General features: G+C 44.8%; 1 protein-coding gene across 1 annotated transcript in view; it reads left to right on the forward strand.

Annotated features, from left to right (window-relative positions):
• Positions 1–16,709, forward strand: part of ACE (angiotensin I converting enzyme) — a 69,493-nt gene that overhangs the window by 31,081 nt on the left and 21,703 nt on the right. Inside the window, exons 7-12 of the mRNA XM_083709052.1 lie at positions 503–675; positions 2,126–2,349; positions 4,401–4,545; positions 8,657–8,755; positions 10,094–10,216; positions 11,327–11,538. Coding sequence (XP_083565178.1) covers positions 503–675; positions 2,126–2,349; positions 4,401–4,545; positions 8,657–8,755; positions 10,094–10,216; positions 11,327–11,538 — 976 coding nt within the window. The remainder of the gene's footprint in view (positions 1–502; positions 676–2,125; positions 2,350–4,400; positions 4,546–8,656; positions 8,756–10,093; positions 10,217–11,326; positions 11,539–16,709) is intronic.

Here is a 16,709-nt window from a genome sequence, read left to right on the forward strand (position 1 = left end):
AAATACGGTACATACCTAAACATCACTGAGGGTGGGGTGGTATTGCTGCCATTCTGCAGTGAGATGCTGCAGAATAAGTGCACACATTAGGGGAACAATGAGTACTCGCAACAAGAGAACGCCTGTATTGTTATCTATTACGGGTTGAATCTCAACTTACCATGCTTAGAATAGTAGATCCATTGAAATCAGTGGGGCTTGAATTAGCAGCAGCTGAAGCCCCTGATGTTGGGAAAGACTGAGGGTGCAAGGGGAAGGGGACGACAGAGGACAAGATGGTTGGATAGTGTTCTCGAAGCTACTAACATGAGTTTGACCAAACTGCGGGAGGCAGTGGAAGACAGGAGTGCCTGGCGTGCTCTGGTCCAGGGGGTCACGAAGAGTTGGACACAACTAAACGACTAAACAAAAACTTAAGCCCTGCTGATTTCATTAAGCATGGCTATGTCTGGATCCAAGAAAATGCATGCTATCTCATTCTGTGGGGTGGGTTCTTTCCTAGAATTGGAACGTAATGCGCATGTTCCAGGAAGCGGACGCATTCTTCACCTCACTTGGCATGATTGAGATGCCACCTGAATTCTGGAAGGATTCTATGCTGGAGAAGCCAACAGATGGCCGAGAGGTGGTGTGCCATGCGTCGGCCTGGGACTTCTACAACCGCAAAGATTTCAGGTGCCTACTGCATGTGAAAGGGCCTTGTCTTGGAAAGGGGGAACCAAATGCCTTCTTGGAAGAGAACCACAGAATGCGTTTATGCAGGTCCTTTTAAAGAAACATAGGTCTTGGGAAAAATATCAATGTCCAGTTTTAGTAACAACATGTGGTTCAATTTAAGCGGTATAGAAATGAAATGAATAATGATAATAGGTACTAGTTTCCTCCTCTCAGAGCTACAGATCTCAGTACCCTTAACAAACTGCAGTTGACAGGAGTCTTAGGAGGAAGTCATGTGTCTTCTATGTGCTTTAAATTTATAGCGTGTATCAGTGATAAATCTACTAAATGTATAAACCAGTTCTGAAAACCTTTTCTGTTTGCTAAATCTTTCCTGGAAACCCTGGGAACTATAGTGTGTGGGAACACTTAATATGTTAAGTCGTTTTTGAATCCCTTGCAAAGCTACCAAGAAGGACTGGTGTTCCAAGGATTACATCTGTGAGAGCTTTAAACAATTTAAATTCTATATTGACAAGAGGGCAAGGGCAGACCTTGGTAATAAGGTGCCCTGAGTGAGGACAAATACTTCTTATTCTCACAATACAGTGGTACCTCTGGATATGAACAGGATCCGTTCTGGAGCCCCATTCGCATCCTGAAGTAAACGCAACCTGCATCTGCGCATGCGTGGGTTGCAATTCGCCGCTTCAGTGCATGCGTGTTACATCATTTTGACCATATGCGTATGCGCAAGCAGTGAAACCCGGAAGTAACGCGTTCTGTTACTTCCGGATCGCTGCGGAGCGCAACCCGAAAGCACTCAACCTGAAGCAACTTCAACCCAAGGTATGACTGTATTTCCTTTTGGTGCAGTTGCTACAGTGGTGCCCTGCAAGACGAACGCCTCGCAAGACAGAAAACCCCCTAGACGAAAGGGTTTTCCGTTTTGGAGGCGCTTCGCAAAACGAATTTCCCTATGGGCTTGCTTCGCAAGACGAAATGTCTTGCGAGTTCCTGCGGGGTTTCCCCCCCCCTTTCCCCCCTTTTCCTAAGCCGATAAGCCGCTTAACAGCTGATCCGCTAAAAGCCGCTAAACCGCTAATAGCGCTAATCCGCTAAGCTGTCAATGGGCTTGCTTCGCAAGACGAAAAAACCGCTATACGAAGAGCCTCACGGAACGGATTAATTTCGTCTTGCGAGGCACCACTGTATTTTTAATGGATATTCTAAATAGGTACCTGTATGAATATAGGGTGATGATGATAGCTTAGCACCCCCTTGGCTCAGTGCCCTGTGCAGGGAAACTGAAGAGGGACTTCCTTTTCAACTCTTCTGAGGACTCCGTGTATAAAAGGGAAGCAGGAACAACCCTTCCAGTCTGTCAAGCAGGTGCCCTATTAGCTCAACTGGTGCGTTTTAACAGAACCAATGTTGCATCCTCACCTTTCTGCTCCATACGTTGCAGGATAAAGCAGTGCACAACCGTCACCATGGAGCAGCTCTTCACAGTACACCATGAGATGGGGCATATTGAATACTACCTGCAGTACAAGGACCAACCCATCTCCTTCCGCAGTGGGGCCAACCCTGGCTTTCATGAAGCCATTGGCGATGTCATGGGCTTGTCCGTCTCCACCCCCACCCACCTCAAGAAAATTGGGCTGCTTGACGAAGCCACTGAGGATATAGGTAACCATTGAGCACTGTGGGTGATGTAGGAGAACTGTGGTGAATAAGTAATTGATAGAGTTGATGGGACATTTCTCAAGGGTCAGGTTTCCAGCTGAGATTAGTTGCTTTTGGGACGTGGAGCCAGACTTGTATCACTCCAGGGCTTCCCAGCTGCTGAAGAAGAAAGAGAAGATCCTAGACCAGGCATGGCCAAACTTGCCCTCCAGATGTTTTTTGGGACTACAACTCCCATCATCCCTAGCTAACAGGACCAGTGATCAGGGATGATGGGAATTGTAGTCCCAGGGAGTGGATTAAGTTAAAGGACACTGATGTGTTAGATCTGGAGGGAGTAGGCACTCAATTTAGATGGCATGCATACCTAATAGATGAAAAGGTGAGAGTCCACAAGGGTTTTATGGACCATATTATAAGGAATTCATTGTATAAAATATGGATGAAATATAAAGGGATCCTAGGACCCAAAACACCTTGGTGGACCTCACCCTTAGAAATCATGACTGTAAAGAGAAAGAATACGAATAACAATTGGGCAACATATAAGGTATAAGGAATATAAGGAAGTTAAAAAATATTTGAACGATTGGCTGCAATATTTTCAAATTAATCAGAGATTGCCAAAAGATAAAAAGGATTTGAAAAAGAAATTTCAAGACTGGATGAGTACTTAATCCAATCTAAAAGTAAACATAGTTCCAAATTATATGTTTTGCTCCTAGAATGGGAGGTAAAGGAGGAGCAAGTGAAGACAGTGGTGGTAAGGTGGGCCCAGGATTTAGGAGAAAATATTATGATGAGCCAATGGGAATGGCTGTGGAAAAGAGATATCAAATTTACAGCATGCTATAATTTAAGAGAGAATGTAATGAAAATGCAATACAGATGGTACCTGACCCCGGTCAGACTGGCAAAAATGTATAAAAACTGTAGTGATGTCTGTTGGAGATGCAACAACAGGACAGGAACCTTTCTACATATGTGGTGGGAGTGCAAAGAGATAGTGGGATTCTGGGAAAATATAACGAACTGAAAAAGATGTTTAGATTTTCATTTGGAAAAAACCCCAGAATCCTTTCTCCTAGGTATCATGTCAGAGGAAATAAAAAGAACGGCCAGACCAATATTTATGTATGCAACTACGGCAGCAAGGTTATTGACTGCCCAAAATTGGAAAAGCAGCAGCGTCCCAACTAAAGCAGACTGGTTATCCAAAATGATGGAATACTTCCATATTGCCGAACTAACAGGGAGGATAAGAGGAGATATGGTACAAAAAGTGAATAAGGAGTGGGCTATCTTTAAGGAATACATCAAAATTTATGTGGAAAAAGTAGAATTTCTGGCAAATTATTGAGTGAATCCAGAAAACGATTAGAGTGAAAGGAGAGTTAAAGTCAAGAGAGAAGAAGAGATTACAGAAATAATTAAATGTGTTTAAGCTAGTTGGAAAAATAAAGTAGCGTGACAAGAACAGCTGGAAGTCAAGTCACTTGGTGGGTGTCCGTGTGGGGTATGTGTGTAGGTATGTTGATATGTACAGTATAGGTAGGTATTATATAGAGTAATGTAGGTATGTTTTATATTATGAAAATAAGGTAGTGTGTTGTGTATATGTATTGTGTAAATGTATATGTATGTGTTTTATATGTTAATAAAATTTAAATAGAAAAAAGGGAATTGTAGTCCCAAAACATCTGGAGGGCCAAGTTCGGCCATGCCAGACCTAGACTGAAACCCAAAATTTGCTCTCCACTCTTTATTGCTGTTAGGGATTGGGGAGCCCTTCATATCCACACCTGTTCCCCTTGGGCAACCCAGAGGGCAGCTTTGTGCATGCTCAAGGTCTGACTGCTGCCATCCGTTGGGTTGGAAAGGAATTTCCTATAAAGTCAGGTAGGTCTTTGTGCCCCAAGGCTTGTGGGTCACTTGCCCAGGTCATCTCAAGCTGCTTACTCTGCTCTTGACTTGTGGCACAAGATCTACAGAGTACTTATTCTGCTCTTATTCCAGCTCTGAGTCTTATTTCCCCTTTCCCTTCTTCTTTGCAGAGAGCGACATCAACTACCTATTAAAAATGGCCCTGGAGAAGATCGCCTTCCTGCCCTTTGGCTACTTGATAGACCAGTGGCGATGGAATGTCTTCAGTGGGCGCACCCCTCCCAACCGCTACAACTATGACTGGTGGTACTTGAGGTAAAGCCCCCCCCCCTTAGCAATGCAACTGTGGCGGGTGGAGAGCTGCCATAATGTCTGAGCAAGGGAAGCCATTGTTTCAAGAAACTGTGTGAGGGGAGCTGATTTCGGGTGATAGGACTGAATTTCAAAATTGGGAAGGAGGAAGTCCATGTTTGCTTGAGGGACCCATATATCTTCTCAACAACTCTGTGTGTGTGTGTGTGTGTGTGTGAGAGAGAGAGAGAGAGACAGACAGACAGACAGACAGACAGACAGACAGAGACAGGAGAGGGAAAGAGAAAGAAATGTATGAGTTTGTGTGAGTATACGCAAAGTTAAGAAGGAAAAATATTCAGGAATTTATTCAGTTAAAGCTAAAGGTAAAGGGATCCCTGACCGTTAGGTCCAGTCGTGACCGACTCTGGGGTTGCGGCGCTCATCTCGCTTTATTGGCCAAGGGAGCCATCAGTTATATTGCTTATACAGTGGTACCTCGGGTTACATACGCTTCAGGTTACAGATTCCGCTAACCCAGAAATAGTGCTTCAGGTTGAGAACTTTGCTTCAGGATGAGAACAGAAATCGTGCTCTGGCGGCGCAGCAGCAGGAGGAGGCCCCATTAGCTAAAGTGGTGCTTCAGGTTAAGAACAGTTTCAGGTTAAGTACGGACCTTCGGAACGAATTAAGTACTTAACCTGAGGTACCACTTTATAACCCCGAGAGGTTTTCAAAGCAGTTTCCCAAAGAATCCTCAAACCTACAGAGGTTGGTAAAGGTAAAGGACCCCTGGACAGTTGAGTCCAGTCATCTTGACTATGGGGTGCGGCGCTCATCTCACTTCAGGCCGAGGGAGCCGGCGTTTGTGTGCAGACAGCTTTCCGGGTCATGTGGCCAGCATGACTAAACCACTTCTGGCACAACAGGACACCGTGATGAGTGCCACAGCGCATGGAAACGCTGTTTGCCTTCCCTCCGCAGTGGTACCTATTTATCCACTTGCGCTGGCGTGCTTTCGAACTGCTAGGTTGGCAGGAGCTGGGACAGAGCAATGGGCGCTCACCCCATCGTGCAGACGCGAACTGCTGACCTTCCGATCGGCAAGCCCAGGAGACTCAGTGGTTTAGACCACAGCGCCACCCGCTCCCTATAAAAGTCATATTCAAGTCAGGAACAGACTACTAGGCAGCAGTCCACTGATGATCTCTTGAGGCAAGGAAGTGGGGCTGAGCAGCTGGATCTTGCTCAGCCCATGATGGAGTGAGGTCCTCTCTCACTAGCAGATAGGAAGATGGTCTGAGAAAAATATAAATTATTGGAGGAGGAGAGAAATGCACGCACCTGTATACATGTTGATCGGACATTGATTGACATGAGTTTCAGTTCATAAACTGCGGTGCTTAGTAAGGAAAATGGGTGGCTTGATGTCATCACATCAGGCACTCCCAAACAGGCAACGATGTGGGGTGGAGGCGGAGTAATCCATGATGCGGTGACAGAGGAAGAAGGGGCAAGGTATTCAAATATACCTTCCAGAAGAAACCAGAGGCCTTTCTCCTGGGCATGGTCGGCCAGTTGGTGCCAAAGAAGGATAGAACATTTTTCAAGGTATTCAAATATACCTTCCAGAAGAAACCAGAGGCCTTTCTCCTGGGCATGGTCGGCCAGTTGGTGCCAAAGAAGGATAGAACATTTTTCATGTATGCAACAACAGCAGCAAGAATACTCATCGTGAAGTATTGGAAGACACAAGATTTACCCACCCAGGAAGAATGGCAGATGAAGTTGATGGACTATATGGAACTGGCGGAAATGACTGGCAGAATCCGAGACCAGGGAGAAGAGTCGGTGGAAGAAGATTGGGAAAAAAATTAAAGATTATTTACAGAAATATTGTAAAATGAATGAGCTTTAGAAAAATGGTGGAATGAAGTTATATGGCTTTGGCAGAAATGTTATAAGGAACTAGGTACAGATAGATTGTTAATGTATTAAAGGGGGAAAAACAAGGTTAGAATATGTTAAGATAATTATAGGATTGAAAACAGAGGGAGATGGAAAGGAATTGCTGAAACAATTAACAGAAGTGGAATACAAAAAGGGAGGTGTGAGGAGGTCGCGGAAATAAGTGAATGAGGGATAGGATGCTGAAATTGTTTGATGTGTTTCGAATTGTTTTTGTTTTGTTTTGTTAGTTTGATGTGTTGGTGTTGTGTGGTGTTTTTGTATTGTATTGTATTGTTCTTTTTTTTTGTAGTGTTTAAATTGTTGGAAAAGTAATAAATATATTTTAGGGGGGGAAAGAAAAGAAGGGGCGCAAGGCAACTGGGTGTAAGGCAAGAGAGCCAAGTGCGGCATAATGGTTAGACAAGAGCTTTCCAAACTTTACAAGTTGGTGACACACTTTTTGCACATACATCATTTTGCGACACAGTTACAGTGGTACCTCTGGTTGCAAACGGGATCCGTTCCAGAGGCCCGTTTGCAACATGAAAAGAGCGCAACCCGCAGTGGCGTCTCTGCGCACACGCAGGTTGCAGTTCGCCACTTCTGCGCATGCGCGTTGCGTCATTTTGCACTTCTGCGCATGCGTGAGCGGCGAAACCCGGAAGTAACCCTTTCTGGTACTTCCAGGTCGCCGCGGGAGGTAACCTGAACGAACGAAACATGAAGTGGACGTAACATGAGATATGATTGTAATTCAGTTTTGCATCATTTTGCGACACGGTAATTCAGTTTGACTAGCAAGCTGGAGGTTAAGCTAACCCTTTCTAGCCTCAGGAGGAGCATGGGGAGCATTCGCGTGACAGAGCTACACACTGTAGCCGACACACTAACATGTCGCAACACACAGTTCAGAAAACTCTGGGTTAGAGTGTTGGACTATGACCAGGGAAGGCAGGGTTCGAATCCCCACTCAGCCATGAGGTCACTCAGGTCAGGTCCCTCACTCAGGTCACTGGGTGACCTTGGGCCAATCGCCATCTCTTTGTTAGGATTTTTATCCATCCGTGCTTCTCCAGCAGTAATACTATGTTTGTTTATATCATGTTAGTGTCTGAGAGAGCGTGAGACAGGAAGTCTCAGTACTGCTGGAAGTTACTTTAACTTCTGATTGTGATGCAGGTGCTCAAAGAGCACAGACATGCTGACGGATTCTCTGTATATAGACTGTAAAATAAAATACTGTATTTTTTGCTCTATAGGACACAATTTTCCCCCTTCAAAAATGAAGGGGAAATGTGTGTGCATCCTATGGAGCGAATGCAGGCTCCTTGGCTTCAGCGATAGCAACACGAAGCTTCCGAAGCACAGAGGGAGTGCCCCCTCCACGCTCCGGAGGCTTCGCGTTGCTTTCGCTGAAGCCTGGAGAGCGAGAGGGGTCGGTGCGCACCAACCCCTCTCACTCTCCAGGCTTCAGGGATAGCCGCCTGAAGCCTTTGGAGTGCAGTGGGAACTTGCACTGTGCTCCGAAGGCTTCGGGTTCCTTTTGCTGAAGCCGGGAGAGCAAGACTCTCCTGGCTTCAGGAGAAAGGGAGAGCTGTGCAGTGCCTCTTTAGCAAAGTGGGAGGAGAAATGGAAGGGGCGCTGTTTCTCCTGCCGCTTCGCTGAAGGGGCGCTGAGCAGAGAGGGGGATCCTTTTCCCCCCTTGTTCTCCCCCTGTAAAACAAGGTGCGTCCTATGGTCAGGTGCGTCCTATAGAGCAAAAAGTACAGTAGTTTAGAACTACAATTGACTCTTCTGCTATCATATGCAAGAAGTAAAGTGTGCTCCTCTCAGGAGGCAGGGGTCGCTTATCCCGGTCTCTCTGGACTGAAGGAGATTTATAGGCAGGGAGGACCACCGGGGAGAGGCCCCAGAGTCTTGGGAAGTTGGCAGCCTTCCCACAAGGTTGTTGTGAGGATGAAATGGGGTGGGGGGGGGAGAACCAAATACACCACCTTGAGCTCCTTGGAAGATAAACGTGGTATATACATGCGACGAATAAATAAATATAAATAATAAACGGCATACCCATGATCAGCATCAAATCTAGATTAAGAACAAACAAGCTGGAATCTTCTTCATTTCTAGAGACTTGTGCTAATGCTGTTCCGTTTCTTCTCTGCCCACATGGCTGACTTTTCTCCAGAACAAAATACCAGGGAATTTGCCCTCCTATTGCAAGAGATGAAACCAACTTCGACCCTGGTGCTAAATATCATATACCTGGCAACACACCTTATATCAGGTACTGGGAGCTGAAAGAGTTGGGGAATGTGGAATGTGTAAATGAAACATGGTGAGCTTCACTGATGTTCTTGAGTGAGGCTGGTGTATATGCCTTCATTAATCATGGAACGTCGAGTATGTTGCAATGTTCTACAGTGTTGAACTACCTGAAGGTTCTGATCTAAGGTGGTAGAGAAGGACGTGTTGAATTTTTCAACTTTCGAATTCCCAAAATGGGTGGGGCTAAAAAGTTGTAATATGACATGGGAATTCAATATATATATTGGTTAAATTAATATAATTTAGTTTTGCCTGGAAAGTAAAACGTGTGTAAAATTGCATGGAGAGCATTAAAATTTTGCAAAGTACTTGCAGTTATATTATTATTAGTAGTAATCATTATCTGACATTTTCAGAAGGTAAAATTGAAACTCTTTGGTTTTCCAAAAGCAGTTGATGTGCTTTTCCATCAAACCTAGACATACCAAGCTAAATGTTGCTCAATCACAAAAAATAAATAGCAGATTTGAATTCCTCACACCCAAAAACATATTTTCAAGACTCCACACTGAAGAAATTTGCAGAAATTAAGTTTCACCCCCTAAAATGACACACCCTAGTGGCAGAGGAAGGCTACATGGAGTTAGGTCCCCCCAAATCAATTCTGAACTCCATACTCTTTAGTATAGGAACGAGGAGCCTTTGACCCTCCAGTTCCTGTTGGGCTTCTGCTTCCCCCAAGACAGAATGACCCGCAGCTGAGGATCATGGGAGTTGGAGTCCAATAACATTTGTAGATCCAAAGACGACTACTCGCTCAGCTGCTTTAGAAATGCAGAACTTGCAGAGAGTTCTTGACTAGCATATTCTTTTTAAGGCTGGGCAAGAAATTGTATGAAGTTGTCCACATTTAAAGGTGGCTATCAAATTCATACTTTCTGAAACAATATCAGAAACTAAGCAAGGTCTTCCTTTGAAATTTACACTTATCTGAATTTTGTGGTGCAAACTTTGTTTGCAGAACTGCTTATATTAGTTGGAATTGCTCGTGGAATTGTGCATATTTAGGAGAAATTTGCCCTAAAACGTTGATAATCCTACAAGAGAACTTTAAAAAAAAATCACCAATTTGCTGCAGAAAATTGAAAAATGAAAAACTAAGAACCAAACTGGCAGATCCTTCCGTGCTTCTTATTTTTTAACGTTATGCCTTCAAAAATTGACTCTTGTTCAGTATGACAGAATTTGCTGTGATATTAGTAGTAGTAGTAGTAGTATTTGGGTGGTGGGGGTGGGTGTCCTACTGAAGAACTGATGGGTACCAGAAGTATATGGATTTTTGTTTTGTCTGGGGCAGGTACTTTGTCAGTTTCATCCTGCAGTTCCAGTTCCACAAGGCGCTCTGCCAAGCTGCCAACCACACTGGCAATCTTCATACCTGTGACATCTATCAATCCAAAGAAGCCGGACAGAAGCTCAGGTGACAGCAGGGAGAGATGGGGAAACAGCAAGGCGTGGTCTCCTACCTAAACGGCGTTAGAAGGGGGTGGGAAGACCTAGGCTAACAATTCTCTGCTTGGGGGCATTTCCCCCTTCCTGGCACCCTGATGTAGCAAGAAGGGGTCCAGCTGTGTTGGAAAAAGCAAGGAGGCTGTGACATGCAGACCTGAGGACTGCGATCACACAGGTGTGACCAAACTCAGGTTGCAGAAGTGATCCCCTGGCGTAATCTTGGCATAGCTTGAATGCCACTGGGCACTTACCCATTAGCGGGAACCAGATGTTCAAATACCCTGGGAAAGGTGACTGTACAAGCATGCAGTGTTGGAGAGAGACCTTAAGAATAGCATCACCAACGCTCTTCAGTGGAAGGGTACCTCCCACACCTATCATGCTTGTGGGGTGGCCACCTAGGCAGCTAGGGAAGCAGATTCCATGAGTTCCAAGGGCTGAACTCACCCCTACCACTCTCACTGACCATATAATGCAAAGCACCTTGCAAGCAAAGAGCAGCAGGAATTGAAGTGCTTGCAGAGCAAGGAGTTGCAAAAGTCTGCAGGACATAAAAGTTCAACTATTCATGGCTGGTCACCATGTGGGGAGGGCCTGGGCAAAGCAGACCCTGGCCAGCTTACCTGGCAGTGGTGATGCTCCAAGCAACACTGGGTGGCTAGGACCTGCCATTTTATTTTCCCAAAATGTCCCAGTCATGCTTCTTCTGGGAGCGTAGTGGGAAATTTAAATGCTAATGGGACCCAGCCATCCAGGGCACCAGGCAAAACAAACACAAAAACTCACACTTTTAAAATACAATAAAAAAGAGGGGGTGTTGGGGCACTGGCAGCTGCCCAAAGATGCTGGCACTGGCTTCAGTTTGCCCTGCCTGGTTGCTGGCTGCTTCAGAAGATGTGGAAAGAAAATAAACCCAAACTGCAAGGTCTCCTCAAATCCCTTGTGTGGTGGAGAAGTCCACAGCAGGCGGAGACTGGAGTCGCCTGGTCTTGTAGGTCTTCCACAGTGGCTATCAACATGTGTACGGTAGCTGCTTCTACATCACTACCCATTCCTCTCTTTGTTTTCTTCGCTGCAGCGAGGCGCTAAGGGTTGGCTCTTCCCAGCCCTGGCAGAATATTCTCCAACAACTCACTGGCACAAATAAGATGGATGCGTCAGCACTGCTGGAGTATTTCAGTCCCGTGACTCAGTGGCTAGAAGAACAGAATAAGCGAACCAATGAAACGCTGGGCTGGCCGGACTTTGAGTGGCGTCCCCCTGTCCCAGAGGGCTACCCAGAAGGGCTTGGTAAAGTTCATGGAACTTTGAAGCGTCAGGCATAGCTCTAATGGCTTTAGCCCAAACGTAGAAGAGTTTTCCTGCACAGCGAAGAAGCTAGTTGAGGTGGAAATGACTAGTCAGCTAGACTCAGAATAACTATTTACAGGTTTTATTAAAAGGAAAAAGAAACCAGCAGAGTCTCTGCATACAAAACAAAGTAAAATAAATCCTTTCTCTCTCTCTCTCTCTCTCTCTCTCTCTCTCTCTCTCTCTCTCTCTCTCTCTCTTAACCAGACACAGCACTCCTACTCCTAACACACCTAACACAAACTGTGCTAGCATTCCTAGATAACAGAGTTGAGTGCTGGTCGTTAACCAATCGGAGTAAGTAGTTTCTAGGTCAAGCAGACCTTGGCTTTCTGCCAAGAGTAAATTATCACTGCCTTGAGTTAATTGTGTGAAGCCAGAATCTGTAAGTTTTCATGAGAATCAATTAACAGAAACTGAAACCCCCTCACAGATTCTGCTGGACAATTAACATCAAATAACACCTATGTAGGAGATTATTTTTCCAGCAAACCTAAACCCTTGCACATTTGCTTGTTTTTTATCTTTGCCAATGGTTTAGTTAATACATCTGCTACATTTTCTTCACTTGATACATAAGTACATGTGATTATATTGTCTTGTACACAGCAACGTACATTTTGGTATTTTACAGAGATATGTTTGGAACATGATTTGAAACCCTCTGTTTTACTTAAGGTTATACAAGCTTGATTATCAATGTAAACTCGTACTGGTTCTCCACAATTTACATTTAAATCTGCTAACAAATGCTTGAAATAAATCACCTCGTTGCACAATTCACTCAATGCGGCGTACTCGGATTCCGTTGATGACACACTTACAACGTCTTGCTGATTAAAGCTCCACTGACCATTATGACTAGTCCTGTGACAGATTTTCTATCTGGCAAATTTCCCCAGTCACTATCACAGAAGCAACTCAACATTTCATCCTCTGAAAAATTTAATTGTAACATATAGCCAATTGTCTGTTTGAGGTATCTCAGAACTTGTTTTACCCCTTTCCAGGCATTTAGTGTGGGTTTTGAGACCAATCTACTCAATATGCCTACTGCGTAGCTAATATCAGGTCTGGACCATTGTGCTAGATACAATAAACTTCCAATTACAGAATGATATATATCAGGATGTTCAAATTCAGGACTCTCATCTATATGAAGTGTTTTTATGAAACCTGGATCCATAGGCACCACTGCCCCTTTGCAATCCTGCATCCTGTATGTAGTCAGTAGTTGTTTAACTTTGTTCTGCTGACTAATTATTAATTGAGAGCCAGTGTGGTGTAGTGGTTAAGAGCGGTAGTCTTGTAATCTGGGGAATCGGGTTCGAGTCTCCGCTCCTCCGCATGCAGCTGCTGGGTGACCTTGGGCCAGTGACACTTCTTTGAAGTCTCTCAGCCCTACTCACCTCACAGAGTGTTTGTTGTGGGGGAGGAAGGGAAAGGAGAATGTTAGCCGCTTTGAGACTCCTGATGGGGAGTGAAAGGCGGGATATCAAATCCAAACTTTTCTTCTTCTTCTTAATTAGGCAGCTGCCATCTTGGGCCCAGCACACTTCCAACCCTAGATATGTCCTAACCGGGCCTAAGTCCTTCATTTTGAACTTACTGGACAATTGCTTGGCAAACCTTTTAGTTTGTTTATCTGTTTTGCAAGCATACAATACATCATCTACACAAATCAGACATAACTCTTGATCACTGCCTGTACCACATACATAAACACAATTGTCAACTGTACGCTGCTTGAAACCAAATGACACTAAGGCCTCATGGAAACATTTGTTCCAAGATCTTGCCGCCTGTTTGAGACCATATAGAGCTTTGTTTAATTTCAACACTCTATTGGAACCTGTCTCATAACCAGGCGGTTCGGCTAGATACAGGTCTTCTGATATTGATGCATGTAAATATGCAGTCTGGATATCAAAATGGTTAAACAGGAGTTTTCTCTTTGCTCCAAGCGTTAGAATCAGCCTTACACTGTCCCCCTTAGCAGTAGGGGAAAAAGTCTCGTCATAATCTTTTCCAGACCTCTGAGAGTATCCTTGAGCCACTAAACGAGCTTTGTATTTGTACTTTCCTGTCACCCGAGGTTTAAGTTTGTACACCCACCTACAGCCTACAGTCTTTGCCCCCTCAGGCGCTGCTACTGGTTTAAAGACCCTGTGCTCATTCAGAGAGGACATCTCTTCTTCCATTGCCTGTTTCCAGAGCTCTGTCTCCTCTTTTGGTAACTTTAACACCTCCTGAAAACTCTTGGGCTCTGCAATTACACTAAACACATTTGCAGTATCTGGAGAAAAACGCACCGGAGGCACTCCTTTGTTTTGTCTTTTAGATCTTCTGGGAGAAAATTTTTCTTCTGACCCACTTTCCTCCTCAGAACTACGACCTCTCTTTTGTTGCTTAGCAACTGGTCTCTGGCTAATTCCACTTTCTTGAGAGCTCTTATCTGAACTTTCCTCCCCCTCAGACTCTGATTCTCTATGTTTACCTTCAGAGTCATGAAGCTCCTGGGAAGGTTCAAACCAAACCTCAGTATTGGCATGTAGTCTCTCCCAGCCACTATGTTCACAAAAATTGGCATTCCTGGAGATCGCAATGGCATTTGTCCCTTCAGCAAAGCGGAAACCTTTTCCCAGCTCCTGGTAACCCACAAACACTAACTGTTTGGTCTTAGGATCTCCCTTCTTTCTCATTTGTTTTGGAATTAATAACCAGGCTTTTGATCCAAACACATGCAAATGGTCAATTTTGGGTTATTTCTGAAACAATTTAAAGTACGGAGTTGTACCTATTGTTTGATGAAAGAGCCTATTTTGGAGATAACAAACGGTGAGCATGCTCTCCCCCCAATAAGACATGGGCAAATCAGCATCATCAAGCATGGCAAACATCATATTTTGTAAAGATCTGTGTTTTCACTCTGCAACGCCATTCTCCTCTTGGGAAAAAGCGTTCGTTTTTCTATGCCCAATGCCACGCTTTTGTAACCAATCTCTAAAAGCATTTGACATAAATTCGCCACCTCTGTCCGTCTGAATCCTTCTGAGTTTAATGGACAGAAATCTTTCCACGGATGCCACCCAGCCTTTAAACTTAGTGAACACGTCACCCTTATTCTTCATGGGGAAAACCCAAGAGTAACGCGTGGCGTCATCCACAATTGTTAATGAAAAACGCGATCCACCCCTGCTTACAGCAAATGGACCAATTACGTCCATGTGAACCAGCTGTAGCGATGACTCACTAACTCTGTCACTTCTGGGGTAAGAGACTCTTTGGGTTTTAACCTTTTTACAAACATTACAATCAAGGTACTTGTTACAACTCTTTAAATTACCCCCATCAGCCAATTCAGACATTTTTAGTACACTTTTCCAGCCAGCATGCCTCATTTTCCTATGCAATAAGTGCACACAGTTGTCATGTATAGCTTTGTTATTCACTGCAGGCTGAGATTTACTGACTACTGCTGCAACTTGAGATCCTGCTTTAAGCCAAAACAAGCCTCCCTCTGACTTAGCAGTGCCTAAAATCTCACCAGCCTTCTTAATAATGCAACTGTCTCCTTCAAAATACACTTTAAACCCAGCTTTTAGCAAACAATCTACAGACATCAGATTGCTCCTTAATGAAGGCACACAAAGTACATTTTGCAGGCATTCACGAAAACAAGGAACAAAAACTGCACCCCCCGAAATCACTTCGGAAGTATTTCCGTCTGCTAGGGCCACCTGGCTGCGCTGTGCTGAGTTCTTGGAAATAAACAATTCATCTGAATTTACAATGTGCCGAGACGCTCCCGAATCGACCACCCAGACAGCTTGTTTCTCATCAGCAATCTTGACCTCGGCGGTCACCAGCTGAGCCGACTGTTTTGGTTTGAAGAATTTCTTTTTACGCTGCTGCTGCTGCTGATCTCGTCTCTGCTCTTGCACCGGCCACTGAGACTTGACCAACTCCGGACATTGTCGCTTTAGATGCGCTGAAGACCCACATCGGAAACAATGCCTAACAGCAAACGCTGACTCCTCACTGGTACGCTGCTTTTGCTTCACCTCTGGCACGGCATGAGAACTCCTTCCAAACCGCCCGCCTGTAGAAGCCTCTGCAGCAAACGACCTTTCTTGCCTCTTCTGCCATTCTTCAATCAAACGCCCAGTAACATAACTGACTGATAAATAATGCTCCTGTATGCCTTCTAGAGACAAAACTAAATTATCCCAGCTTTCCGGGAGAGAACTCAAAATAATAGCCACCTTCTCCTGCTGGTCTAACGCACAGTCTCTTTCCTGTAGCGCAGCAAACTTTAACTGTAAACTGTGTAGGTGTTCCTGCATTGTAACCCCAGGCTGTAACATTGCCTTGTACAATGCCTTGCGAATGAACAGCTTGGAAACCGCTGTCTCACGCACATGAAGTTATTTAAGTGCTTGCCACACACCTCTAGCTGTCTTGATTCCCCTCACATACGGCAACTGGGAATCTTCCAGCCCCAAAACAATTGTGGCCCTTGCTCTTTGGTCTTTATCGAGGTCTTCATCATCAGGCTTCTCAGGAAACTTACTCACCACTTGCCAGAGCCGATCCCTCTGCAGCACTGCCTGCATGCATTCCGACCACAGCAAGTAATTGGAGTCATTCAGACGCTCAAAAGCCATCTGAACTGGTTGTGAGGCCATCTTGAGAGCAATGACCCTGGAACCTGGAACCAGCTACTCACGACCACCGAGAGAGAAAACAGGAACCACAGCACCCAGCACTCACAGGCTGCAGCTGTTGTCCTTGTGTCCACTGCGTCACCAGCTCACAACAGTCAGGAACCAGCCAGTGTCCATCTGCTGCACCAACAGGAACAACAACTTCCAGAACTACTGGAACCAACACCGTTGATGCTGACACCACCACAACTCAGGCTGGCAGCACAATACCCATAACCTCATGGAACTTTGAAGTGTCAGGCATAGCTCTAATGGCTTTAGCCCAAACGTAGAAGAGTTTTCCTGCACAGCGAAGAAGCTAGTTGAGGTGGAAATGACTAGTCAGCTAGACTCAGAATAACTATTTACAGGATTTATTAAAAGGAAAAAGAAACCAGCAGAGTC

The sequence above is a fragment of the Podarcis gaigeae genome, assembly GCF_964106915.1.
Source record: "Podarcis gaigeae genome assembly, chromosome: 13".
Lineage (NCBI taxonomy): Eukaryota > Metazoa > Chordata > Lepidosauria > Squamata > Lacertidae > Podarcis > Podarcis gaigeae.